The sequence below is a fragment of the Corvus cornix genome, chromosome 1A, assembly GCF_000738735.6.
Source record: "Corvus cornix cornix isolate S_Up_H32 chromosome 1A, ASM73873v5, whole genome shotgun sequence".
Classification (NCBI taxonomy): domain Eukaryota; kingdom Metazoa; phylum Chordata; class Aves; order Passeriformes; family Corvidae; genus Corvus; species Corvus cornix.
In genome coordinates, this window is record NC_047057.1 from 13,785,949 (window position 1) to 13,813,664 (window position 27,716).

At 46.6% G+C, this 27,716-nt stretch overlaps 1 protein-coding gene across 1 annotated transcript in view; it reads right to left on the reverse strand.

Moving 5' to 3' along the window:
• Positions 1-2,563: 2,563 nt before the first annotated feature.
• LAMB1 (laminin subunit beta 1) overlaps positions 2,564-27,716 on the reverse strand; it is a 42,153-nt gene continuing 17,000 nt past the window's right edge. Inside the window, exons 14-33 of the mRNA XM_039570162.1 lie at positions 27,408-27,566; positions 26,564-26,691; positions 25,985-26,108; positions 25,244-25,448; positions 24,941-25,084; positions 24,613-24,844; positions 23,945-24,108; positions 23,267-23,491; positions 22,240-22,457; positions 22,036-22,132; positions 12,976-13,345; positions 11,115-11,299; positions 9,670-9,911; positions 8,030-8,233; positions 7,505-7,649; positions 6,555-6,762; positions 6,243-6,384; positions 5,243-5,419; positions 3,832-3,991; positions 2,564-2,886 (exon numbers count right to left, since the gene is read on the reverse strand). Coding sequence (XP_039426096.1) covers positions 2,750-2,886; positions 3,832-3,991; positions 5,243-5,419; positions 6,243-6,384; positions 6,555-6,762; positions 7,505-7,649; positions 8,030-8,233; positions 9,670-9,911; positions 11,115-11,299; positions 12,976-13,345; positions 22,036-22,132; positions 22,240-22,457; positions 23,267-23,491; positions 23,945-24,108; positions 24,613-24,844; positions 24,941-25,084; positions 25,244-25,448; positions 25,985-26,108; positions 26,564-26,691; positions 27,408-27,566 — 3,666 coding nt within the window. The 3' untranslated portion in view covers positions 2,564-2,749. The remainder of the gene's footprint in view (positions 2,887-3,831; positions 3,992-5,242; positions 5,420-6,242; positions 6,385-6,554; positions 6,763-7,504; positions 7,650-8,029; positions 8,234-9,669; positions 9,912-11,114; positions 11,300-12,975; positions 13,346-22,035; positions 22,133-22,239; positions 22,458-23,266; positions 23,492-23,944; positions 24,109-24,612; positions 24,845-24,940; positions 25,085-25,243; positions 25,449-25,984; positions 26,109-26,563; positions 26,692-27,407; positions 27,567-27,716) is intronic.

The following is a 27,716-nucleotide window of genomic DNA, read 5'->3' on the forward strand; positions in this document are numbered from 1 at the left end:
GAAAAATGCCCTCCTTTATCTACTGCTTGTTAGCAGAGTAGATCTCATAAGTAAAGTCGAGAGTGGCAGCCATCTTGGCCACAGCAACCATGAAGGGATCAAGTTTAAAATCCCTGGTGACAGGAGGAAAAGTGCCAGTAAAAACTCAGCTCTGGACAGGAGGAGAACAGAACTTCAGGCTGCTCAGGGAAAAGGCTTTCTCAGGTGCTGGGGTCTATCAGTGCTGGTCACTTTTTAAACATCAAAGGGCACAGGAACTGGCAATTCCCAAGTGTTGGAAGTCAAGCAGGTGAGGCAAAAGGCATGGCTGAACAGGAATCTTCTCTTGGAAACAAGATGAAAAAGGAAGGTGTATGCCTACTGGAAGCATGGTCAGGTGATGGGAAGAATACTGAGATGCTGCTGGCCACTGTAGGGAGAAAATTAATGTGGCCAAAGCTCAATTGGAGTTAAAGGTGCCAGAACTGAGGGGGTCAACAAAAGAGTATTTTCAAATATATTAATGGCAACAGGCAGTGGAAAAATAACGTCACAACAGGGGCAGGGACAAGGCAGAGGTGTTTACACGATCTTTGCCTCTGTCATCAATACAAATGATGGACCAAGGGGGTCTCAGTGGCCTGAGCTGGAGGACCATGACTGCAAGAATGACTAACTCCCAGTTGACCCTGAATTATGCAGGATCTGCTGCTCCAGCTGCCTGCCTCCAAATCTATGGGACCTGAAGGGGTACACCCAAGAATCCTCAAAGAGCTGCTGCTGTCATCACAAAAACTCTCTTGAATTTTTTGAGCAGTCTTGGGAATTTGGAGAGGTCCAGCTGACTGGAAGCTGGTGAACATTGTCCCTGATTTTCAAAAAGGGCAAGGACTCTAAAAACTACAGGCCTGTCAGTCTCACTTCAGTGCCTGGTAGAGTTAGATTATTCTGAGAGGTATCGAAAAACACCTGAAATTCAATGTAGTCATCAGTCAGAGCCAGCATGGCTTCATGTGAGGGAAGTCCTGCTTATCAAACCTGATTTCCTTTTATGAAGGAAATCAAGAGCAGCCAGTGGCTGTGATCTTTTTGTATTTAGTAAAGCTTTCAATACTGTCTCCACAAGATCCTTCTGGACAAAATGTCCAGCACAGAGCTGGATAAACACACCACGTGATGGGTGAGCAACTGGCTCATGAGTTGGGCGCAAAGAGTTAAGTGAATGGGGTGACAGCAGACTGGGGACCTGTCACTAGTGGGGTTCCACAGGGCTCCCCTCTCAGCTCTGTGCTCTTCAACATCATCATGAATGACTTGGATGCAAGACTGGAAGGGATAATGAACAAGTTCAGAGATGATACAAAACTGCAAGAAGCTGTCAATTCCCTCAAAGGCAGAAAGGCCCTGCAGAGAGACCTTGACAAATTATAGAACTGGGCACCAACCAGATTAAGTTCAACAAGGGAAAGTGCCAGATTCTGCACCTGAATATGTGGACAGACTGGGGAATGAGATGATGGAAAGCAGCACTGTGGACAGGGACAGGGGGTTCCTGGTCAATGGAAAGCTGAACCTGAGTCAGCAGTGCCCTGGCAGCCAGGCAGGCCAACCATGTCTGGGGGCCATCAGGCGCAGCATCTGAACCCAGGCAAGGGAGGGGCTTGTCTGGCTCTGCTCTGCTCTGGGGCAGCCTCACCTTGAGGTTGCTGGGAGCAGTTCTGGGCACCACAATATAAAAAGACATTAAACTGTTAGAGAGTGTCCAAAGGAAGGCAACAAAGACAGTGAAGGGCCTTGAGGAGAAGCCATATGAGGAACGACTGAGGTCACTTGGTCTGTTCAGCTTGGAGGAGACTGAGGGGAGACCTCATTGCAGTTACAACTTCCTCTTGAGGGAAGAGGAGGGGCAGGAACCAATCTCTTCTTTGTGGTGACCAGTGACAGGACCCAAGGGAATGGCCTGAAGCTGTGTCAGGGGAGGTTTAGGTTGGATATTAGAAAAAGGTTCTTCCCCCAGAGGATGGTTGGGCACTGGAACAGCTCCCCAGGGCAGCGGTCACAGCACCAGCCTGACAGAGTTCAAGAAGCGTTTGGACAATGCTCTTGAGCACATGGGGTGACTCTTGGGGCATCCTGTGGAGGGCCAGGAGTTGGACTTGATGACCCTTGTGGGCCCCTTCCCACTCTGCTTATTTTATGATTCCAAGCTTGGTTTATCATATAAATTTGGTGCATTCACACTTTCAGTGCTGACCTCTGTTTTCACTTTACATATCAAGTGTTTTATAATCAGTGACATGAAACTGGTCTTATGCCTAAATGGGTATCATGCAGGGGGTAAACAATCCTTTTTGAGTACTGTGGCATAACTAACTACACATGGATAATATTTCTTCATTCCATGGTAATTTGGTCTGAGTCACCATCCTATATTTCATAGTAATAGGAACCCTTCTTTAGAATTACATAGTTCCAGCCAAGATTTTTATTAGATCTCTAACCAGTTTAAGAACAAGACTTGCTAAAGGATTAATTGATGTACCATTGCAGCTACTGAAAATAAGAAGGAACTTAATGAGTCATACTAGGTACATACAGTGATACAAAAGTACTGTTTATTTTCAACATCAAAAAGTTACTTGTCTTTGGTTCTGTGACTTTAAAGTCAATATAAAACCTGTTCACCTTATCAGGTCTTAGTGTAATGTCAAAAAGAACTAGTATAATACTTGTAAACTCCATCCTGAACACAAGCACTTCCTGTTCCTGTTCATAAGCAGGTGCTATAAACAGCAACCTTCTGGCTGATTGTCTGTAAGAGGGAGCGAACTGTCTCTTCCAGCTCCACCAACTGCTTGGCTTTGTCTTCCAGAACTTTTTGATTGTTTTCATATGTATTTTCCAAATCTGTAAGCAAAGGAAGGGGAAAACCAGCTTAATTCATGGTGTTTTAATGCAGTGAAATGTCAATCATTATAGTTATGGATAAACTACTATTCAAATTTATTTTTCTGTGGAAGCCAATCTGATTGGGACCAAGAAGACCCCAAAAAACCCCAAACAAAACAAACAAATAGCAAAAAACCAAACAAAAAATCCCATAAAAACCCCAAAGGCTGGAATGGCAACTTTTTGTTTCCTTAATATAGGGATGTAAAGGAACAAGGAAGTTATTTTCCAAAGGTGGAGATCTAAAAGTATACTTTGAGCATTAAAATAATTGTCATTCTTTGCTCTATGGTGGCTTTTACAGAATGGAGAAATGTTTTAGCTTATGATGATTAAGACCATTCAGCAAGTCACTGTAACTGTGCAGGAGTAGCAAAGAGGGGAAGAATGAGTTCCTGGCCTGGCAAAACCAGAAGGAAAACTTAGCTCTGCCCCTGGTACCAAGGGGCAGATTGCCTCTTCCTGGTTCAATCAACTTTCATTGTCAACAGTAAATGTTAAATAAATCTGTAAACTGGAACTCCTGTGTCCTGATTAGCTTTTGCTTTAACAGCTTTCCAGGGTGGGGTGGGGGGAGTACTGCTTGAAGATGGGGGTCTTGCTGGAACAGATGAGTCCTCATCCTAGGCAGAGTAGTTTTTGCTCCTTGCCTGTGGTGGTTCTGGGAACAGTGAGAGGTGCCATGCCAGAAGTTTGTGTCTCACCTGTAAGTTTCAGCTTATTTTATAGATATCTTTGATTCAAAAGACTGTATTGTGTCCATAAGAATAAGGAAAGCAGATCATGCCTCAGTAACAAGTAAGTACCTTTTCTTTTCCCCTTCTGCTGATGAATAGCTGGTTTAACAGTGTGAAATTGCTTCATGTTCTAAGGTGCCAAATTACCTCCTCAGAACAGCCTTACCTTTGAGCAGCTGAAGTTTGCTGTTTGCTTGAGCCAACAAGGCTTTAGCTTCATCCTGCAGCACGCCTGCTTTCCTCCTGGCCTCAGCCGACTCCTCTGTCTTCTTGGCAATGAGCTCTTCCACCGTTCTGTACTTGCCGCTCAGCTCGCTGTTGAGTACCTGTTCCAAATTCAAGCACAAGATGGAGCCCGTGCGAAGCCAATACAGGGGGAGTTGGCATTTCCTCCCTCTGTCCTTCACTGATCCGGGTGCAAGGAAACACTTCGCTGGGAGCTCAGTTAACGAAAGCAGAACCAGCGTGAGGGTATATTCTACTTCTTGTCCAAGACTAAGAGCTGGGGTGAAGAATCATCGGTTACTCTTTTGCAGATCTGTGGCTGTTTTACAGCTTCAATACTGGCACTTGGCAGAGATTTATGGGATTCAGTTACAGGGTTCTGTAACTAATGGAAGCCAGGGCCCCTAGTACAGGTGGAAAGCTACACATGGCACTCAGCTCCTGGCTGAGTGGGGAGGAATACCCTTGCTACCCTTTCAGTAAGAAGAACAGAACTAGCTGCCGTTGGTGTTGGTGAAGGTGCTGGAGAAGTTGTGAGCTTGGTTTCTCAGCTGTGCTTTTTGTTATGGGGTTAAGATTAAGAAGTCCTATGGCCCAACTAAATTCAACCATTAAGCAAGACAACAAACCATAGCAGCACTGGAATTCTCTTGTGGTTACTTGACAGCACCTGAAATACTACTTAGTGTTTGGATATTGTTGAGTTGATGGATAATGCAGCTCTCCTGTTAGAAAATGGCTCTCTGGAGACTGGGGGACTAACTACAGACAAGAGATGGGAGCAATGAAACTTCTTTGGCAGACTGGTCAACTGTTTCGTTAATGAACATTCTTTTGCTATTACAAAATTGTGTAGCAAACATTGGGAGCAATGCCATATGTTCACAGAGAAAATCTTGCCTCTCTGATATTTAGCAATTACTTCAGTTTTATGTTAAAATAATTATTTTTCCTGTTGCTTAATTCTGTATATGCCGAATTCTGGTTAGTTTGTCCTGAACCTATCGCTGTCTTAGAATCGTAAATACACAAGTGGGAAAAAAAATTACCAGTCCTCCTATGACAGATAGTAAAGCTGAGGAACAGAAACCTATCTATGAAAGGCTGACAGTGTGACAGGTTTCCCACAGCTATTTCAGAACCTGAAAACTTCTCAATACATCCCTCTCTCTCAGGGTCTGATACCACACTAAAAAGTAGGTATCTTTGGTAAGAGCATAAATGTTGGAGTAATTTTTACCCCCAGAATATGAACAATAAATGATGGATCACATGTATTCACTGATGTCCCTTTAGCCAAACCTGGGGGAGATTTGCTGGCTTCTCCTTAGGATTGTTCCTGCGCTTCTCACCTTTTTAACTTCTTCAGCATTTTGTTTTGCACTAGTAATTTTGTCTTCTATATTTCCCACATTCTCTGAATTTGTAGCAGCCTTTTGCCTAAGGTCTTCAACACTCTTCTCTAGCTCAAACAGACGTAAGGTAGCATTGTTCAGTGTTTCTGCAGATGCTGCATTTTCAGATTCAATCTAAGAGAAAGAAGGATGAGAGACTTTCAAAAGACACTGGATATAATACTAAACTTTCTCCATAAACCCTGCTCAACTACGGAGTTTGTGTCCATAGATCTGAGTTAAAGATGGTGTTTTAGTTTTGCTAAAAATGGCCCATTGCGGTCAGGGTGAAAAAGCTCACTGCTTGAGAACAGTACATATGGGGCTGCAAAAGCATTAAGGAATATGGTTTAAAAGTATTTGATTGCATTATACATGCAAGACTTGATTAATCCACTGACAAAACTTCAGACATTTGACTCCATCATGTGATAACAGACTTGTGAAACTTCTAAACTGACCAAGCTTCATAAGTATAGATAGCACTGTGGTCTCATGAGGGCTTTGAGATGAAATCTGAAAATACTTTATCTGACAAGACTTGGCACTTCAATCCAGCATTTGTTTAGTTTAGTCTGGTGCTGCAGTGGTGGATGACACTGAGCATACAAATACACAACCTTTGGGGCTTGCCAGGGGTCTTGTCAGACCTGCTGTGTTAGAGGGCAACAGTCCTGCTCACTGAACTTGGTTGGTGCAGGATACAGGGTGAGAAAAGCCTTTTGGTGGTTTTTTTTGTTGTTGTCTAGTTGGGTTTGTTCATGAGCAAATAGTCCCCTAGCATCTGTCACACTCACTCAAAAGTTGATGTGAAGGCAGGAATGGTTTAGATACATTTTAACTGCAGTCTTTGTTTTGCAGTACCCAAGAGCTTTCCTTAGACAGGTTTACATCTGTTTAAAAGCACCAGACTTGGTGCTGTTTCTATTATCTTAAGAAATACTCATGAAGAACTCACTGAAGTCAGCAGGTCTTGAGTTCCTTTAATATCTTCATCAGCTTGTTTGATGGCTTTTTCAGCTGCATTTTGAGCTTTTTCAGCTTCTTCCAGTGCTGCTTTCACCATGTCTGCGGTGACTTTAACATCTGTTGCACCTTTGCTGTGGAGCAAGACTCTGTTAATGCTAAAAATGCTCTTACTTTGGAACTGGAAAAAGAACATATGCTGCACTGGGCTGGTTTTGCCCCTTACTGAAGGAATGAGAAGTTACATCAGGGAAAAGTTAAACTGCGTTTTCTGACACAATAAGATGGAAACAGGGATGCCTACCTCGCTTTTTTAGCTTCCTCCAGTAGCATTTCTGCTCTGGCAATGTCTCCAGCGCTCTGCTGCAGAATGACCTCAACATCAGAAAGGCTTTCTACACGCTCACGAATATCTTCTGTCAGGGCTTGCAGCTGCTGGGGAGTGCTTGGCATCTCCATGTTCAGCACTTCATTAGCCACTGCCTCGATGCTATCCAGGTCAGCACTGTCTTCTAGCAGATGGACACAAATGACAAAGAAGTGAGTAAAAGCTTCCTTCTGTCACATCTCAGCCCTCAAATTCTTGTTCAGCTGCTTCCTTAAGAAGGAAAATCATGGAAGACTTCCTCCCCAGATTTATGGAAAATCAAGGTGTTAAAATTACTTCCCAAGGGGAGACTTCCCTCTCAGGAGAGGCCCAGCAGGTGTATAGGCCCTGCTGGCATAGCTCTCTTGGAAGCCATTTGAAGATGTTGATGCTCAGCTGCACCATGCTTGGGGGGACCCGAGCCCACAGGAAACAAAACCAACAGCTGCATGTAGATGCATCTGTGCTCCCAGCATAGTCAGCCCTGAGCAAACAGGCATGGAATGGGCTGCTGGTGAACAAGGCTCTTATTTAACCTTTACCTGCTTTCTTACAGAGAGAGAAACACTCCGTTTCTGACTTCCTTTGCCTTAAATACTACTTTGTCTTTCTAGCCAGAACTTACAGACATACTTGGCCAAGTACAGCAGTACAACAGCCTCAGCTGAAATGCACACAAGAACATGTCACAGTTTGCTCTCACTTTCTTATTATCTTGGTTTTCTCTTAGTTTTCCTGTTTCCAGATTTCATCATACACACTGTCTGTATGGCGGAGGTGGGGAGAAGGATGACAACGATTGCACTAACCCTTGCAAGATAATGCAGATGTAAAGCTAGTTTTTACAAACCCAGAATTAAAATACAATTAAAATGTAAGGTTCTTACGCATTAGGAAGTCTCTAATCTGTTTAATAAGATTTCTCAGATCTTCATTGCTTCTGTCCACTTGTTCTTTTGTAGCATTGGTTTTGAGCAAAACTGCTTGTGCATTTTGTTTTGCTTCATCTGCTCTCTGTTTTGCCTCAGAAACCTGAAGAGAGGAAAATGGAAGGCTTGCTTTCTTATCTTCTTATGCTTTAGGGCTTGTTTTAAAACAATTCATCTGGAGTCAGAAGCAATAGTAACATGGAATGCTTTTTCTCATAAAACTCACAGAACACTTGGAAGCTGGCCCTGATCCATACCACCAGTGCTAGTTTAAACAACTCAGGCTGATGTTTAGTTATACATGAAGCTTCACTTTAGCAAGCCCCCTTTCTGAGGATATTTACAAGCATGATGAAGTTACACAACTCAAAAGAAGTATTTTCTGCAGAAAACCAGCACATACTTTGCCAATTAGTGTCTGTGTTACAACAGAATGATTTTTTTTTCTTTTTTACTATCTTAACAATTGATTTGGCATATTACCATTCTGGAGAGTTGCTCAACTTCTGCTAACGCACTGAGGATGTCTCTGTCAAAATCCATAGCCTTCTGCCAGGCATTGTGAGCTACGGTCACCAGCCCGGCACAGCTGGGGCCTCCACACTTCTTCTTTCCTTCATCCGTTCGACAGCTCAAACCCCCGCACTCGGACTCGGCGCAGGAGGCTCCCGGAGCAGTGCCACACGTCTGCAGGGACACAGGAGACAAGGGAAGCAGTCACAGCCTGATTTCCATTGCTAGGCTGCATGGGGGCTGCAGTAGGACACTATTCTACCACAAAATTTCAGAGCAAACTTTTTTTCTTAAGAAGTGAAACTATTTCCATCAGCAACATTGCCCTGAAAATTATCCACGACTTGGTCAATTGTTCGATAACGAAGGAGATGATTTAACCAGAGGGAAAATTATTTTCCTCATTCTTGTGAGGTTCTTTTACCTTTTCATGCCCCCCCCTCTTTTTGCCAAATCATAGTTACTATCTGAGGTTTTGCAGCCAAAAAACCTCCCTGGAAAAACCTAGGGCCTGAGCCAAGTTAGCTGCAGCTGTCTCCTGTGAAGTGTAAATGAGTCCCTCTTACCTGTTTGGCATGTAACCCAGCAGTAGCTAGAAAGCAGAAAGATGTGTGTGTGTCTCATGATTACACCTCCAAGCAACTCAGTATTTATTGCCTTGATAAACATCTACCCCAGATTTTCAGGCCCCAAGAACAGTCAGGGCAGGAATGTAGGGGAAGAGAAACTAAACAAAAAGATGCCTCTTTCTTCCCTCCAGAGAAAAAAGGAGGGCTGAGGGAGTGGGAGGGATGACTAGTTGTAAAGGACAAGGGACAATCAGTGTGTGAAAATTCACTCCTACCACAGGCCTGGCCTGCCCAGGGGAGTTAATGAGCAATGTCCTGCAGCCTGCCTTCACCCGGGGTTGTTCAGGGATTGTTCACTGAATGCAGCTGGCCAACTTCAAAGAGAAACTGAGGGAACACCCAGCCTCTCCCAAGAAAAAGCCACCCTTAATCATATTTACAGATGAGCAGGCACTCTCAACAGAGAAAATGCCCTTTTGACTCCAGCTCCCTGTAAATTCTGCTTTGTCTGGAGCAGGAGGATGAGCTTGGGGTGATGCTGAGACCTGCTGGGGTGAGCAGAAGCGCTGCATGGCCGGGCGCTGTACAGGTACAGAGCATACCCTACAGAGCTGCAGAAGGGAAGAGGGGAGCTAGGGAAAGCAAGCACTGAACTCGAGATAGGCTTAAGAGGATGGCTCTCAGCCCAGCAGATTTATCACACTTTTCTGCACGTGGGAACTCCATCTCTAGAAAAGGACATTAGGTTAGGACAGGGGTGATGCAAAAACAGGTGCTCTGCTGGGGCTGTGAAGAGTAGGAGGAAGACCAACATGAAAGGCTGGTCTTTGAAAGCCAGTAGTCTCAGAGCCCACCACTTAAACAGCCCAGTTCTAGCCCATAAAACCAGGGGGTTGCTCAACCAAGCAAGGCGCATTTTTCATGAGCCAACTGCCTATCTCACACTGTCTCGCCCTCCGCTTCCTCCCCGCCTGCTGCTTCGTCACAAACCCAGCTCTGGTTCTGCTGTGGGTTCTAGCCCAGCGATTCTCAGCCGTGTACCTTCTCAGCCACCTCGGAGAGATCCAGGCTCTGCAGCTTGCCGGCGAGTTCATCCAGAAGGCGCGACTGCTCCTCTTGTTTAGCCCTGAACTGAGCCTCCTTCTCATTGATTAAGTCTTCCACTTCCTGCCGCGTTTGTGCTGACAGCTCCACGGCGCTATCGGGATGAACAGTGGAGGCATTGACCCTCTCCTCTGCCTCCAGGGACATCTGGAAATACTTGGTGATACTATCCAAGGCTCCTGCAGAAATCAGAGGGAGCTGATGAGAACTCTGTTAAGTAACCCGAAATAATGTATATTATAGATGTTAGCAATGTGTATTATAGATGTTAGTAGATGACACATCGGGGTTAGCGATACATCACATTAAATGAAACGCTGGCCTTGGAAGCTGCGTTCAGTGCCATTGCAAGGACGACAGAATTCAGCCTGTTGTAGAAAGAAAGGTTGCTTTTTTGCTTGGTGTGTCAAGCCGGACTTTGAAGTTAAGCCTTTCTCTGACCCTAGTGACTGAATTCTGCTTGCCCTAAGGGCAAAAGGAGATATGGTCTTTTAGGGTTTTTAGGGGAACAGTCTGTTTTCTAAGGATTCCCTCATCCCATTAATTCTTGTTACTTGTCCTGGGATGTCTGGCTTATGGAGTCACTGCTTGGAAACTAGTTAGAGCCTTCCTAAGAAACAACTACTTGATGAAAGATGCTGATTTATGGAACTGTTGATTTTGGACAACTCCTGGAAAGGCCTTGTGTGGGTGTGAGGGACTCTATGGGGGTGGCTATACTCTGCACCTTGGGGTAGCTTTCCTTTGCAGAATGCCAAAAGTCAGGGACTCCCCTGTTGTACATACTACTCGCCTCACTCTGCAATATCCCATGTTCACTGGAAACAATCTCAGACTTCCTGCAAACCAGGAAATTTGTAAGAAAAATTAGAAAAATACTTTCTTTGAAGTCAGCTTTCCAAATAACTTGGTGACATTCCTCCTTCTCCAGCAAATTTTGATTCTTGGCCCATTTCAGTGTGCCAATGGACATGCAAGGCTTGGGTGGCTCAGAAGAACTGGGCCCTTTACCATGAGCTCTCTTTTTTCAACCAGAAACAGCAATTTTACAGACTGGGGGGAGCAAGGGGGATGTCCAAGTGTACTTTGAAGTCTGTGGTGCACTTTCTGCTGTTGTGTCTCATCTACAATGATGGTAGCACGACACCTTAAGATGATTCTGTGCCCCAAGAATTTGAGCCAGCATTGCTATGTGCAGAGGAAGAGACAGGGTGAGGGGGCAAAAATTCCTGCTGCATCAGCAACTCTGCTAATGCACAGAAGAACCTGTCCCTGAGGAACTGTTTTACTGCAAGTTAGAAGATTAATCTGGTACTTAAACCCATGCACTAATTAAATCTTTGGACATCCTGCTGCCTTCTCCCTCTCCCTGTGACACTTACCCCGAACATCAGAGATCTTGATGAACTCTAGCTGCTCTGCAAGTTCTTTCACGACGTGGTCAAGACTTTTGGCATCTGTCTCCAGCGCGCTCAGGTCAGTGTCTGTGCTATTGCTCTTTGCTGCTAAGGCTGATAAATTTTCTTCTATGTCAGCTATCTTAACTGTAACATCTGCTGTCAGCTTTCTGAAAAACAGGCACAGGACTCAACAGGGGGAGAAGGAAGGGTCATATGTCTCATATGTCACTGAAGAGTGGTGGCTAGAGATGTACCCATCTTCTCCCATGGCAGGACCTGTCCTCCCTCAGTGGAGCTCCAAGTGATTTGTAACAACATGCCTACCTTGAATACTGTTTTGTTTCCTTTATTACACAAAACTACTTTTTAATCTACAGCACATTTGAAAACCCAAAGCACCAAATCGCTCAGAGAACAGCTGCTTTGTGTAAGATTAACTGGAGGCAGATTCCAGAGGACTGGTGTAATGCTCTTGTATCATGGCAACTGCATAGGTCAGAGTTGACTACTATGATCCATACATAATTTGCTTCCCATCCCACACAGCCCAAATGTAGTTTTGATTACTACGAGCTCATCGGACAGATCTGAACTTCAGGAAGCAGGAAGGGGGGAGGCTTAGTTTTAACACAATGGATTCTTTAAACTCTCTGTAAAGATCCCTCCTCACCAGGGCTATGAAGGAAAACCTCCTGCTCTAAGCATTCACTCAGTGAGCCATGGAGCAGGCTTTAGCTAGTGGGATAACCCTAAAAGGAAAAGCAACTGAATATTACATGTCAAGGCTGCTGTGGAACAAAAGTGGGCATAGGAAGCTACTCCCAGCCATGGTGATCCCATCAAGCCCAGCATTTCCTCATTCTAAAAGAATCAAGGCAGTATTTAAGATCTAAGATCAATTTACATCTCTCTCAATCTCTGCCCAATAGCCTGCTGTTTGCCAGGACTCCTCCAAAGCCCAGTACTTTTCAATACAGCCAGAGAGGAGCAAGAACAGATACACATAAGGTATGTTAGGGAAAAGCAGCTCCTCAGCTGCTCTGGCCTCCCTTAATACACACAGAGCCCAAAAGCAGCAGCAATCCCCAGCTCTCCAGCAGGAGGGAGGGGAGCTGTAGGACACAAACTATTCCTAATTGAGACATTCGTGGTTTAATCCTCGGCCCTTTGCTTTGTGCAGTTCCCTTTACAATGCTACAAGCAAGCTGGAGCAGTTGCAGACAGGGCTAGAAAGCCTCTGTAATCCTACTTAATGTTAGACTGCCCCATCACCAGACTACCATCTTTTGTATGCTTAGCCCTAAAAAAAAAAAATACAAGGCTTCCACCCTGAGAAAAATGGAAACAATCCCTGTTATAAATCTGATGCTTTCCCCCCACACGTGCTCAGAGTTCAGAAAGGAGCCCAAGTTTCCAACTCATCAGCTACATGCGGAAATCCAGGAATTTAATCTCTCCCACTCTTTATTCTCTCACATAATAGCTGTGTTTGTCCTTTGCCCCGGGGCAGCGCAAGGCAAGCATGAGTGGCTCTGTGGTAATTAGCTGCCTGAAGAGCAGGGGGGGCAGGACAACCCCAGCCCAGCACGTGGCAGCTGCGCTGCTCCTGCCTGCCCCGGCCAGGTTTCTGCTCGCTCCCGGGATGGACACTCACTGCCAGTGCTGAGCATGGCGAGGTGCTCCAGCAGCCCAGGAGCACAGCATCCTTGCCCAGCCAGAGGAGCGGAGCCAGAGCGCCCTCAGCCCAGCATGGGGACATCAGTCACTCAAGTAAATCTCAGCTCACTGGAACTCCCACTCCTTCCCAAGACAGACTCATCCATATAACTACAAGTGTACTCACTCTGCTTCCTCGAAGAGATTCCCAATGTTCTTCAGGGGCTCGGCTGCTGGATTTTGAGCGACGATGGTTTTAATTTCCGTGAGCTTCTCCTCCAGCGTGTTGAGCGTCTGCTGGTATGGGCCAGTGACTCCAGTGATTTTGAGGGTATTAGCCCTGTCCAAGAACTGCTGGGTCCTATTAGCCAGCTCGCTGATGATCACGTCCCAGAGGGCAAAGCACTGGTGGCACGGCACACAGTCGGGGAAGAAGCCCGAGTAGCCCCGGGAGCACTTGTCACAGTGCAGCCCTTCCACCCCTTCACTGCAGATGCACTGCCCAGTGGCACGGTCGCACTGTGGGGTCTGGATGCCACGAGGGTTGCAATCGCACGCTGGGAGGAGAAAAAGGCACATGTGAAGGCCATGGAGAGGGAAATGACTGTGATATTGGCAGGGTGGAAAAAAAATCAGTTATAATAAAGTGGCGAAATGAATACAGACATAGTCAGTGTCTGAATTATAAAAAGCTAATTATGGATGTATTGCTTGTGTATGGGGGAAGCAAGTGTGAGTGAGAAAGAGGAGAGAGATAGGGAAATAACTCTAGGGGAGACCAGGATTTGCATATCTCGGAAATAGGAACAATAATGAAGCAAGGATGGACACCACTTGTGGCAATGTTCAGATGTCAACTGGATAGCAAGAGAAAACAAAGATCCCAGTTTCACTCCTGCAATGAAGAGTGAGTAGAGCAAGGCTCTCGGGACAGGAAAAGAAATGGCAGGCAGGCACATAGATAGCAGAGGGTTTAAGAGCAAACCATGAGTGAAAAAGGAAAATTGATTTAGGAACAACCATTTACTGTCTCCTCCAGCACAGGAGTAACAGTCAACTGAGTTCCAAGAACAGGACAAATCTATGGAGCAAAAGCCCTTGTGAGATCTTCTAGGCAGAGGTACAGGCTCAGAACATGCTCCTGCCACAGACAGTGGGAAAACATTCACAACACACATTGAGGAGTCTGGCACTGGGCTGACATTTTGGGTGTACAGAAAATCAGAAAAAATCTAGCAGTGACAAGTGGAATAGAACAAAGAATGTGGTCATGGGCAGCCCTGCCTGAGGTCTTAACGACCAAGAGCCTACATGCTGTTTGTCACCCTCAAGTGGGAATGAGGACATTTAACAGATGTGTGTATATATATATATATAAATTATTTCACACTTCAAGCACCAACTTGGGAGTTAGTATTCACTCCTTCCTGAAATGCACTTCTTTGGCACTAACCCACCACAGAGAGAAGTTACTCAATTAACTTAGTGATGCACTGTCACTGCTGAAAGCACAGACATGCTTTGTATGCAATAATGCTATCAGGAGAAGCATTTCCATGCTGCCACTTGACCTCCTTAATTACACAGGAGCCAGCAGCAGCAGAGGACACCACCAACATGCAAAGCTTTTAATAAAGAGACAGCAGCAAACAACAAAAAGAGAGGCTTTGAAAATATGCACATCATCTACCTACCATTATAGCAGAGTGCACCCGAAGCAGGTCAAGCACATGTTCCCTAAACAGGAAAAGAACTGGCATACCTGATAAAACCCCTCACTTACACATCCATTTACCAGGCGTTCTCAAAGGAGGTAAATGGCTCAAAAAGGCCCATAAATCAATTCAAACACCCAAAGCAAATGCCCCCTTGAAAACAGGGCAAAACACAAAGCCGTTTTCAAGACTGGACATTGTTTGCTTCAATGCCAGAACACAGTGGTGGTCTTCAGTTCAAAAGTTACACGAAGAGCCTCATCAGAACAAATCACTCCTCCACAAAACGACTTTCTTGTGCAATGTGAATATGATAGGCAAGAGACAAAAATAACTTCTGCTGCCTGCACAATTGAGCAAAACGGTCCTTTGTTCTTTGAATTATACCCTGACACAAGAGATTGTTTTTACTTTACATCGAAAGTGCTTAAGTAGTCAACTCACCATGGAATATGTTCCCTGCAGGCAAACCGTTGAGTTCCTGTTTGAAGGTCAGTTAACCCTTCTGTCAACTAATAAGGCCCTTGGTATAATGATGAATTGTCCAAATTCCTCTGTATAGAAAGAAGCTAAATGGCATGTGGTTTTTCTCAAAGATCCTGAGGTCTGATCAAGTTACATGAATACTTGCTGCTGGCAAATCAGATCACTATATTTACTTGTGGATTTAAAAGGCTTAATGTGAAAAAAAAAAACCAACCTAACCCCACATTGGTAATTCTACTCCTGAATACCTGCATATTCGGGAAAAGCAGATGACATGGCTTTAGTAACCTTTACATGGCAAAGTGGATTCCAAAATCTCTGGAACCAGAAAATGCTAGGGAAGAAGAGAAAAGAATTTAGGTACTAACTTGTTTGCTAAGTGAAAACCCAAACTCTGCAGCTGCCTGTGAGGGGATGATAAGAGCAAAGAAGTAATTTATTCTAAATGCAGCACAACAGTTGGAAGAATCATCACGTTTCCAGTCCTACCGAACTCCCAAACCGAGCTTTGCAGGACTGTGAGAAAACTGTACAAGGCAACTGGAAACATTACTGTGGGTTATTTCTCCATTTTAGGATTTTCTATCAAGCCCAGAAGCAGGCAATCCTGGCTTTGAATTACCTCAGTCCCCTGAATGAAATGTATATAAAATGGCTTTCAAAAGTGCTGGTTTCATACTTGCTCTTCCTTTTCTTCATGATCCTCCCAAGAGATTAACCATACACTGGACCACAACAGCTTTCAAACCCTAACCATCTCTAACACTTCTAGTGGATGAGTCCTGTATTTTGTGCCCTGGACACCACCACCAGGCCTTTTACATCCCAGCAAGAAGCATGTCCAAGGCCACTGAAGACAGCACCCTCCCTTTATAGCACGATGAGGATCAAACCCTCCATTCACTTTGATTGTGGCCAGTTCTCAAGAGAAAGAAAGCAAGCCCAAGCCAAGATCATATAAAGCCTTCTACGCAGTGAGGAGCACCTTGAACATTGCAGGCCACCAGGCAAATAGCTCAGTGCCAGCTTTCACCTCTGCCTCAGGCAGTGCCTGCCTGCCAAGAACCTGCTGGCTTCAGTCTCTTTGACTGAAGGGCACAACTTCATCCTAAAGGGACAAAGGCATAGTGACAGTGGCAGGATATATGTGAAAGGAAAGGAGGACCTCCAAGCTGGCACAGACCAGAAAAGACTGGCACAGGACTGGCAAATAGCTCATGGAAGAACACCGGAGTTATGCATCCATCATTCATGATGGTGGGTGCACATGCACCAAAAGGATTCCTGTGACATTCAATTGTGACTGCCAATGAACTGGGATGTGAATACCAGAGATACCTTGATTCCTATCACCTGCTAGAAACAGAGCAAACACCATGTCAGAATGATCCAGCACATCATGCCCAGTATTGTGTTTGACCAAAGCATCACTTCTAGCCAGAGTAGAGTTCTTGCTCCTCCAACACCTCCTTTGTTATGTCCAACTATTCCTGTGGCCATGGTGTAACTCAGATGCTGTCCAGGACTAAGACTGCTGTTACAGGAGTTTTGCTTCTGCTGTACCTAAACAGGCTAACTCAGACACCATCTGCAAAGTATTGCTTCACTCAGAGAGATTTTGGCCCCAACCAGCACACTCCTAAGTCTGATGTAAAACCTGAGTAGCTACAATACATCCAGTGTTCGCATATGCCTGGTTAATCCAAACTTTTTCAAGAACAAGAAACATATAGGCATGGCTAGGGATGCAGAAGTGTTTCAGATATGGCTCAGTAGCTACCAACAGCTTTATACTCTATTTATCATAGTATATGTGGTGTAGGGAAAGACTAAGTCCTGTAAACTCCTTTTATGTGGCTTCCCCATGCTTACATGACAAGAAATTGGCAAAGTAGTTCATTTTGTACTGCAAAATCGTAGATGTTGAGTTTATGGATGCCTTGACCACTTTGAGTTGGAAATGCCCTCAAGACAAATGGTTGATCACTCTCCCTTCATGCAGACAGATGGCCCAAGGCCAAGGTGAAGGGCTGCAAGTCAGTGCAGACACGGCTGCTTGCATTGAAGATCAGTGTCAGACAGGCTTCAAATCTGTAAGCAGAGCAGGACATTGCAGTACCTCCCATGGAAAACACAGTGAAGGAAAAGAAGTCTTTTGAAATCACTGGCCCAAGATGTAAGGGTTTTCAAAGAAGCATTTAGTAAATTAAACAATAGGTTTCTGTTTTGAAATGTCATTTTGGAACTGGGCGTATTGTTTTCTTTAATTGAGCGTGTAACTCAATCAGCAATTCTTTTGTGGCATACTTCAACTTCAGTGAAATCATATTTTTGACAGCAAAAGTTTTAGCCAAATTCTTCAGTCAGGATCTGCTGATTAGCAGATTGTGAGTATAAAGGATTGTAGCAGTATCTGTTCATAAATGCATGTGCACGTATGTGCATGCAAGCACTGAGTATCCATGTGTAATTTCTGTATCACCTTCATCAGTGTATTTGTCCTCCTCCTTTTTCCTAATCCTAAAGATAGAAGTAACAAATCAACTGCAGTCTTGTACAATCCTAAGAGGAGAAATCCAAAAGAAGCAAATTACTAGCTTGAGAGGTTTGCTTTAAACTCACAAGGATCTATGAATTGCTTTATCTTTCACCTGCTCTGACAGATCTGCTACCTTTCCCTCTGATTTTAAATATTTAGAACTCACTTCCATTTAAACTACTGTAATTCAATATGCAGCACATTTACACCTCCCTTAATTTAAACTCGTGTGTCAGAGCACTTGATACTACAGCAGAGGTGATAGAATGGATATTGAATGGGCCAGTATCAGTGTTCAATTCCTTACTGGAGGATGCCAGGAACAAACAAGTGTTGTACATCACCCTATACCAAAGAGGAATAATTTTTCCAGAAATATTTCCTTTACTGCTTGAGACTGAGGGCAGCGAGCATCAAATGTTTAACTCCTCTGCAGAAAAAACACACAGGTTTTGTTCAGACATGATTTCCTGGCATCATTTCCCAGTGGTAGTGAGGCACTGTGATAAGAAAACCATTCAGCAATTTGTAAGGTTGAAAGTTTTGCAGAGCTAGAAAATTTCTTCTGAATAATCAGCTATTGATTCAAGTTGCCCTGCAAGCATAGTGCTAACTCGTCAGTATTGTGATTTTCAGTAGGAATGTTAAGATAAGATCCCAGCCTAAAATAGTGGAGTTGTGCTACATCTTAACATGCTAGCAGACTGTGCCAGAAGGATAGCCTTCCAGAAACAATCAATACACATTACAATATTTTATGACCTTAGGTCAATTAAAATTATGAAACTCAAAGTGAAAATTGTATTTTCTTTAGTATAGAATTTGTCTGACTTCCTTTAGACACTTCTCACAGAAGGAAACGAGACACCAGGTAGTCTTCTCTCAACACCAGAAACGCCGCCTATAAAAGCAGCCTGTGACTAGTTTAAGACCCAGGTGTTAAAATTTAAGACTATAAAACTTTTTCTTAAATGGCAATAGGGTAATTTGCAGCAAACAGTTGTTTCTGCACCAGCCACATAAAGACTAAAAACTGAGAAAAACAACATTTTGTCAATGTATGCAGTGTGTATTTGATGAAAAACATTACTTCCTTTTGCTCGTAGTTCAATTAAAATCTGTGGTTTTGCTATAGGATTTGATAATTGTGTCCAACACAGAAAGATATTGACATTGGTATGCTTCTGAAGGGGCTATAGCAACACCACCTAACTTCCAATCTCACACAGTACCTCCTACTAACTGCACTCTGGTCTGTTTGTTCAATTTATTGAAACAGTAATGACAGTAAAATTGCCATCTCCTTCATATTAGATGAAACATAAACTTCAAGTATCTACTGTGCAAGGGCATTGTTTGAGCTGCATATGCAGCCACTCCACATCTCAGGCTTCCCAGGAGCCTGGAGCTTTCTGCTGCAGACGTGCTTTGCGGGTTGAGGCTGGCGCAGAACTCGGCATGCCGAGTCCTGCACTGTAGTTGCCAGGCTTTGGAAAAGCTCCAGCAGAATGCCTCAGAGACCTGCATTTGATGAACTCTGTAGTGCTATTATTTACTACCTCAGGAAGGATTTTTATGCACACAAACACGCGTTCACACACAGGCTCATGGGGAGCTGCAGACAGCTCGTGGCTGGAGCAATGGCAGAAGAGCCCTGCCAAGGGGCTAGCACTGCCCCCGGAGCAGTGCTCACAGCACAGCTCCTGCTCACTCTAATCCTCCTAGGGACCTGCATGAGGCCAAGAGAGAAATGCTGGGCTCTTCCCCATCCTCTATGCTTCTGCTGTGCTTGTTTCAGGCATTATGACAAGTTCAGTGAGAGAATGTTGTGCTTTTTCAAAGCATGGGGAATAAGCTGTCTCCGAAGAACCAGCCTACAGGCTCTCTGTGGTGTGTGATGCCCCATGGACATTTGTGGGTGCTGAAGTGCACCCAGTGCTGCGGGTTCAAGATGCTGTCCAAATACAGGCACCCACCTCAGCCTGCCCCAGCAGTGTGGTGCCAGTGTGAGATCTGTGGACACGCACAGAGGAGACATCAGGTAACACTTGCCACTGCAGGGGGCACAGACTGTAAATCAAAGCACCCAGAGCACGTACAAAACCCTGCCTTCCCCAGCTCCTGCTTCACCATCTCTGGTATTACCAAGGTTTCTAGAAAAGAAGTCACAGGCAGCAGCTGGCAATGGGGATGGCAGGGAAGAGTGCCCTAGAGCCTGGTTTCCAGTGGAGTGTACTGGGACCCTGGGCCACATCCACAGTTTAGTGCTGCTGCAAGTGCCTGAGAACCCATGGGGAGCTGCAGCCTGTCCTACATGGGCCATTTTGTACATCTCCACACAGCTGTGTCCAGAGGTTATTTGCAGGCGCTTGGGTTTTTTTAGAATTTTAAAGGTTGTCAAAGCAACATGAGCGGTGTGGTCCCCATTTCTCATCAGGAACTTGTGTTTCTTCATGCCAACAACCTGAACACCTCTTGTGAAGAGGTCACACATCACTGTCCTTGGCGTAATTGATTCACCCTGCGGTTTCCAACCTTGAGCAGAAGCCACTCGCCCTAGAGAGTGAAGGATCCCACCCTGGAGTCACTGGGACTGATGTCCACACCTCTACATCAACTCAGTGAAGACTGTATCCACACTCACATGGTTCAGAGTTTTCGCTCTTCCCCAACCAGACTGGTTTCTATTTTGCTCCTGAATGCAGCACAAAACGTGGCCATACTGGCTGCTTGGGCCAGCCAGAACACACCAGGTGGCAAACGGCATGGCCAGGAGCCCAAGTGTTCCCCTGCAACTGGAGCAGACATCTTTGTGACAAAGCCTTGTCTCAGTTCCAGCTTCACTTTGGCTGCAAGCCAGATCTCAGCTATTTTCCAGGGACACTGCTCAGCAGCTCCTTAAACGGCACGGTTTTCCAGCTCGCCTGCAACCCGCTTACCCCTGAGAACTGCTACCTGCCCACGCAGCAGCTGCAAGTCTGCCAGCCTGAACATCACCACTCACTCCCCGGGGCTAAATGAGGGCCGAGAAGTCAATTGTCTCCTTGACAAGGAAAGACAGGAGACAGGCAGGAGGCACTGACCCCACCACACCAGGGAGAGTCTGCAGCACCACCCGGCTGGATGTGTTCCACGCCTGGAGCCTGTCCAGAGCATCACGCCGCAGACTGCCACTGCTCAGCCCTGGGCAGCAGCTCTCCCCACCTGCCAGAGACCTCCTGCTGGATGTAATCATGAAGGAAAATCTGTGTTTCCAGCTGAGTGAGGCTCCTCTATCACTAGGGCACAGAAGGGATGGCAGGCTGGAAGGGGAGTGTAGATCTTGCATGGTAAAGATGGGCTCTGAAGAATATATTCTCTTTTTACTTCAGAAACATTAGAACAGGTTTTCACATGTTCAAAAGACAGCAGAAAACTCCAAGAGAGACCAGAAATGCTGGTATGCTGCAAAATCCTGCTGATACGGTATGCAGATGGACTCCATCAATAAACCCTGATGGAGACAACCGATACCAAGAGACAATCCCTGCCCTGGAGCCAGCAGGGTCAGCACACCCCTTACCACATCAGAACACACACAGCCTCTCGAAAGGCAGCCTTTTCCCCAAGAAACCCAATATGTACTCAGGAACTAGGACAATTCCCTAGTCCTTTCATCTGCTGCAGTAACTAAGTAGCTGTGACTTGACTATCTACCAAGATAATGGGCTCTAAGGTATCTCTATTGTAAGGGATTGATTAAAGACCACAGCAAGCACATTCCTCCCTGCAGGAAAAAATACCTTCATCTATTGCAACCCCTCTTGGCAAAGGCTCCTATTTGAACAGATCAGAGATATAAGTTTGTTCTGGTCTGGACAATGTTTGAAGATTCTTTTCCAGCTAATGAACAGACTTGTTTATAATGAAAGGACAGAGGCCATCCAGTTTTCTAAACAACCTACTCCACAGTGCTCTGTTTCGCAGCATGTAGCTATGGATAACCCACTGCATGGTCTCTGCTTTCTCCTTTATTTTCATGTGAAATATAAGGAAAGTCTCCTACTAAATAAAAAACCTTATTTATTCAGGGCAAGTCTCTGTAAGAAGACACAGGAGACAGTGGTCTTCAGCTACATACAACTGAAAGGCAAAGGGAACTGGTTTCCAGACCAATTCTCAAACTCAAATGCTTGTGATAGGTTTTCTTATCATGCTGGCTTACCTGACAGCATAGCAACCTTACCCTTAAGGAAGAGTTGCTTCTAAACAGAGAGGTTTGTTTCTAAATACAGGTCAGACAAGAAAAACACAGACAAGCACAGGGCTGACCTCCTGCCTCACGTCCCATCCCAAAAGGCACCAAAACCCCAGGGCAGACCCCACCATGCCTTCCTCCCTCTTTTCCAAGGCTCAAGTGGGCTGCTCCTGCCAGGGGTGTCCTAGTGAACCAGGGTGTGATGGTGTGCCCAGCCACACAGACATTTCCAAAAGGAGCAGGTGGAGCAGGCACCAGGGCTGGACTCACCTAAGCACTCCACAGCTGGGTCGCCCCAGAAGAGTTCCTGGCACTCCCGGCAGGTCCGGCCTCCAAAGCCTGGCATGCAGTGGCACTGCCCTGTGAACTGCCAAAACCAAAAAACAGACCCATCAGGAGATGTGCACTCCTCAGCAGCTCAGCACTGCACCAGAGCAGAGGCCAAACCTTGGGCACATGCCCGTGCTCCCTCACCTCGTTGCAGGCTGGGCCGAGGGAGCGCGCAGGGTCGCAGTCGCACTGCTCGCAGCCGGTGCCGCTGGCCAGCCGCCACGTGTGCGGGGCACAGTGGTCACAGGTCTGCCCCACCACGTTTGGGAGGCACCGGCACTGCCCCGTGGCCGCCTCACACCGGCAGCTCTCCGAGCCCTCGCAGTCCTCCCGAACAGTGCCCAGGTAGTTGCAGACGCACTCTGAGGAAAAGAGCACGGCACCTCCATGTCAACCTGCCCTCCTGCTACCAGACTGCCATGACTTCATATCTAGTTTATTCTCCGAGTCTGCAGAGGTGTGGGCATATGCCAGCGGCCAGGCCTGACTGACCCAACACTGAATGACATCCAGCACTGCCCAAGAGTCCTCATAATGTCTGAGGCTGGCCACCTCACACAAGGCCACAGGAGTTCCTCATTCAAGCAGCCCAGCCCTCCCTGCTCTTCTCTTTTCCTCCCTCTGTACAACCAAAGCCCAGGTCTGCCCAACCCCTGTCAGTCAGCTACGGTGGCAGATCCGCTTGAAGTTGCCAACTGGCTGATGGCGAGCTCTCCTACTCAGTGACCTGCCTGTCCTGCTGGGCTGTGCCTGATGCTGCAGGAGAGGTAGCTCTGCCTCCCCACCATCCACTTCAGCCTCCTGTCACGGCCCTCATTCCCACTGCCTGCGCACACCTGTAGGGAGCTGCTGTAAACAAAAGCTAAACCCTCCCCCCACCACCTTATCTCTGGAGAAGGGATAAACAGAGACCTCTATCAAGAGGGTTAAAAGCTGCCCTCCTGCAAAATCCTCCTCTTTTCAGCAAATGTCTCTGTCCTCCCTCTAAAACATAGAGGACCCCCTCCCAGCCAGGAGCCCCACCCAGCTGCAGGGCAGCTGCAGGCAACTCCAGCTGGAAGTAATAAGGTTTTCCCTCCACCCCAAATGCTCCCAGGTAAAAAGTGTTCAGGTGTCTGCTGCTGCCCCCGACAAGGCTGGTGCAAGGGCTGCAGCCGTGCCCCCCACTCACTTCTGCAGTCCTGCTGCAGGGCGCTCCCGTAGTAGCCCTGCCTGCAGAGGTGGCAGTTTTCACCCTCGGTGTGATACAGGCACTTCACGCACGCTCCGCTCCTCTTGTCACAGGCCTCTGGGTCAGTGGTGTCGATGTTGTTGTTGCACTGGCACGGCTGGCAGGCGCCGCCAACCTCATCGGGGCTCCCAAAGAAGCCAGACGCACATTCATCACATCGACTGCCTGTTTGAACAAACAGGCACAGTGGGAATTGCCAGCACTAGTGCTAGTGCGCAGCCCCGTAACCAGCAAGGCAATGAAGACCATTAGTGGGGGGCATTAACTGGATCACGTTTAAAGAAACAGAGACTGCACTTGGTGAGACCACGGCAACTTGCTGCAGAGCACGGATGGTACCACCCAGGGCCCCAAGGCATGCTGCTCATCCAGTGCTGTCCTGTCCACCCTTTGCTGACCACTGGTCATCCTTCACCACGCTGCTGGAGATGAGGTTCGTGTTGGCGCTGGCATCACCTGCACAAGTCACTCCGCCCTGCCACCTTCCAGGTGAGGCAAGCCCCCAGCAACAACCCACTGATGCTGGTGCTGTGGTCACATCTAACCTATATACACACATACCCTTCTCCCTGAGAGGTTCAACCCAACCAGCCACCCCTCCATACTCCCACCAAGTACCTATGTATCCCACGCTACAGACACACACGACTTGCAGTGTAACTGGATCCTGGTAACAGCCACTGGCAAACTGGCGTCCACTCTCGGGGCCATCAGGGCAAGGGCAGGGGCGGCAATGGTCACCTGATCCCAGGATGGGGTCTCCATAGTAGCCAGCCTGGCACCTGCACAAGAGGGTACACAGCATACAGGGAAACACACTGCAGCCTTGCTGTAACCATGCTCAGATTTTCTACCACTGTGAAGAACCAAAGGGCAGAAACATCCTCATGGCTGTCCCTTACCACTCACACTCCTAGCAGCTGTGTCCACAGACACAGATTTGTCTGGTTTACACCGGTGTAAGAGCAGGAGACCCACGGTTGGATGTCAGCCCTGCCACTGCAAGGCCTCTCAGAAGGCTTGCAACGGCTCGCTAAAGGCCTGGGGTCCTGCAACGTGCTCTGGGTCACTTGCACAGGTACTGCTGTGAGGTGCAAGGCTGCAGGCAGGGAAGAGGGGATCCCCACTCCCATCATTTTCCAGGACCACAAGCCCTGCTCTGATTCCCAGGGCCCAGGAACTTTCCCTGTGGCTTCACACCCACCTGAGCACTAGCACCTGCAGCTGCTGCACCCACCCTGCTGTGGGGAAGGAGAGAGGCCAGGGAAAAGGCACACATGCCATACCTCTCACAGTTGTGTCCAGCTGTGTGGTCGCGGCAGCTCAGGCACTCCCCGGTGTAGGGGTTGCAGTCGTCAGCGTGGCCATTGCAGTGGCAGGGCTGGCAGCTGGGGAAGCCCCAGAAGCTGGGCAGGCAGCGGTCGCATTGCCGCCCGTACACCCCGGGGAAGCAGTGGCACTGGCCCGTCTCCATGTCGCAGAAGGCGCTGTAAGAGCCTCGGATGTGGCACTCGCACGCTGTAAGGAGAGCAGGAGAGGGGCTGAGTTTCCACGACAAGCCATAAACTCAGGGTCCCAACCACAGCACAGCCCAGAGCCAAGGGTTTAACATACGTCGGCATCCACTTGGCCCAAACCCAAAGGTGCCAGGGGCACATCTGTCACACTGTCTTCCAACAACATTGGGACGACACTGGCACTGTCCTCCATTGGGGTCGCACACTGAACTCAGAGAGCCCTGGGGGTCACACTGGCATGCTGAGCAGAGAAAAACATTGGAAAGAGTGAGCACTGTGGCACAGGACATGAATCCCCTGCCTCATCCCACAGACACACCTTCCCCATGCAAACTGCTCTGCCTGCAAGTGCCATCCAGCTCCCAGGCATGGTTTGCCCTACAAGTAGATGGTTACGTACATAAAGCAGTCTCATGCAGTAGTGCAGAAATGCTGAATATTATGTTCTTGCAGACATCTGTCATGGGAGTTTTCACAACACTCCTGCTGTTTTCCAAACACCGGTATCTTTGGAAAGTTTCCCAAACACTGTTCATGACCACGTCTTCGCCTGAGCCTCCCACTGTGAATATGTCCAACGATTTGCAGTATGGCATGAGAACAAGCTACAAAACAATTTTACAATGACAAAGTGTCACTACTTATAAATATCTTCCACCAAAATCATGAAAATTCAGTATTATCCCAGTTTCTAACCTTTTTTTGGCTAAAAAACAAACACCCAGACAGAATTTGGAAGGGAAATGACAGTATTTTGCTAGTTTTGGTGGAATACTTCTGGGTATCTGACAAATTCTAACCAAATCTACCAAATTCTATACATTCTGAAGAAAAAGATTGACACTGACATTGATATTCATGACCTACATGACACACATTAGCTTCCCCAAAGAAACTACAGGTCTGTGGATTAGCTGCAGTTCTGTAAAACACCTCAAAAGCCTCTTAGCAAAAAAAGAACTCACATACTTTGAGGAACTTTTGAAGAAACCTATATTGCTTTACATTGTTCAGTTGAAATCTGGCTTCAGCTGCAAGGAACAACACTGCAAAATACTACTTTGAATTTACACAGACACATGCCAGAGGAGATGCAAACTTTCAGGATTTTAAGAGCCTCCCTGGAATAAATTCTGCTCACAGAGTCAATGAGTGTGTATGGGTTCTCTGTCTCCGTGTCCACTGAGGAGTACTGGGGCAGCTCCAAGCGGATGGTGTAATTCAGCCCCTTCTCGAAGCACACAGGCCGTGGGAGAACAACATATCTGAGTGAGGAACAGGAAACAATCCTTACTTCAAACATACGGCACCATAAAGCATTTCAGGTGCCCCATAAAGCAATCAAGATAACGGAAAGCAGCCAAGACCCAACCGAACAAAAGCTGTGATGTGAGAGAGGCAGTTTGGAGGGTTGTGCAAGTCGGAACTGGAAAAGGCTATCCACAAGGTAAAGAGCCAAACCAGTGTTCACTGACAGGCTGTGCAAACACCTCCCCCTCCCTTTACTCAGTGAACAAACCATCTCAGAAAATGAGAATAAACTTAAAAAAGCTTTGATTCTACAGACACACTACTGAATGTTTTTATAACCCACTGGAAATTAATTTTCACCTATTTTCATAGAGGCTACAGCAAACTGAAAATATGACATTTTTCTATTTCAATTTTTAAATGGTTTTTTTTTTCTTTCCTCTCCTTTTGCCCATCCAGTTATACCAACCTGGATCCAGGTGACAGTGAGACCACTTGATTATCGTCATCAGGAACTGTGTTGCCACACCGGCTACCTGTGGGGATCTTGCCTGGGCGCGAGACACTGATCACAGCTTTTTCCCACTGATCAGGCAACTGGGGGAAAAAAGAGGCTCATCAGTATCAAGTAATAATCATAAACTTCTGGAAGCATCCAGAGCTCAGGCCAGGAAAAGCGTGGGCATAGACGGGGTGGTCACTGTGCTTCAGGGTGGATGGGGCTACAGCTGCTACATCAATGGGGCATCTACCAGCTGCAGGCGTGGGATGAGAGCAAGAAGCAGGTGGCCAGCAGCCCCATCTGCATGGGGTTTGGTGACCTCCTCTTCCCTCATCTTTGGGTCCTGCATCTGAGTATTCACTGCAGTTAGTTGCTGACAAACTCTAGGCAAGGAGATGGAGGGATTTTTCTCTTTCCCTTCATTCTGTGAATTACCAGAGCCAACTGCTTGCAAACTCTTGGCTGCAGGCATTCAACATCCAAGGTGGGCAATTTGTTTCCCAAGGTGCATGATGGCCATCTGGCCAATAACAAATTTATAAGCTAATCTGTCCTGATGAGACTTGTCATTTTTTAATTTGCGCATTAAACAGGTGCTGAAACAATGCAATAGGGAAATAAACTGTAAAGCAAATAGTACTAGAAATAGTCAACATCATCTTGGATTTTCATGCATCTCAGACATTTAACTGAGCACCTGTTCTTGTCTTTGAGCCCTGATGACTCCTGAAAGTGCCAGGCTCATGTCAGTTCTGAAGCAGGACAGCCAGCCCCTGCTGAGGGGCAGCAATGCCCAGACTCACAGACCCACCTGCGGCTCATAGCGGATCAGAACATCATATTCCATGGAGTAGGGGATGTTGTCAATGTAGAATTCCAGGTATGCCCCCTCAGGGACCCTCACAAATCCTATGCCTGTCCATGATGGTGTACGGTCTGGCGTGTACTGGCGCTCTATTATGTTCACTCCCTACAAAATGGAACAGATATTTCAATACCCCACGGGGGCACACGAAGTGGGGGGGGTCTGCTGATGAATGACTTCTGAATCACAGTATCCACTGTTTGCATCCCAGACAACACAAATTCTCTTTTAAATCCATATGTGTGCACACCATTG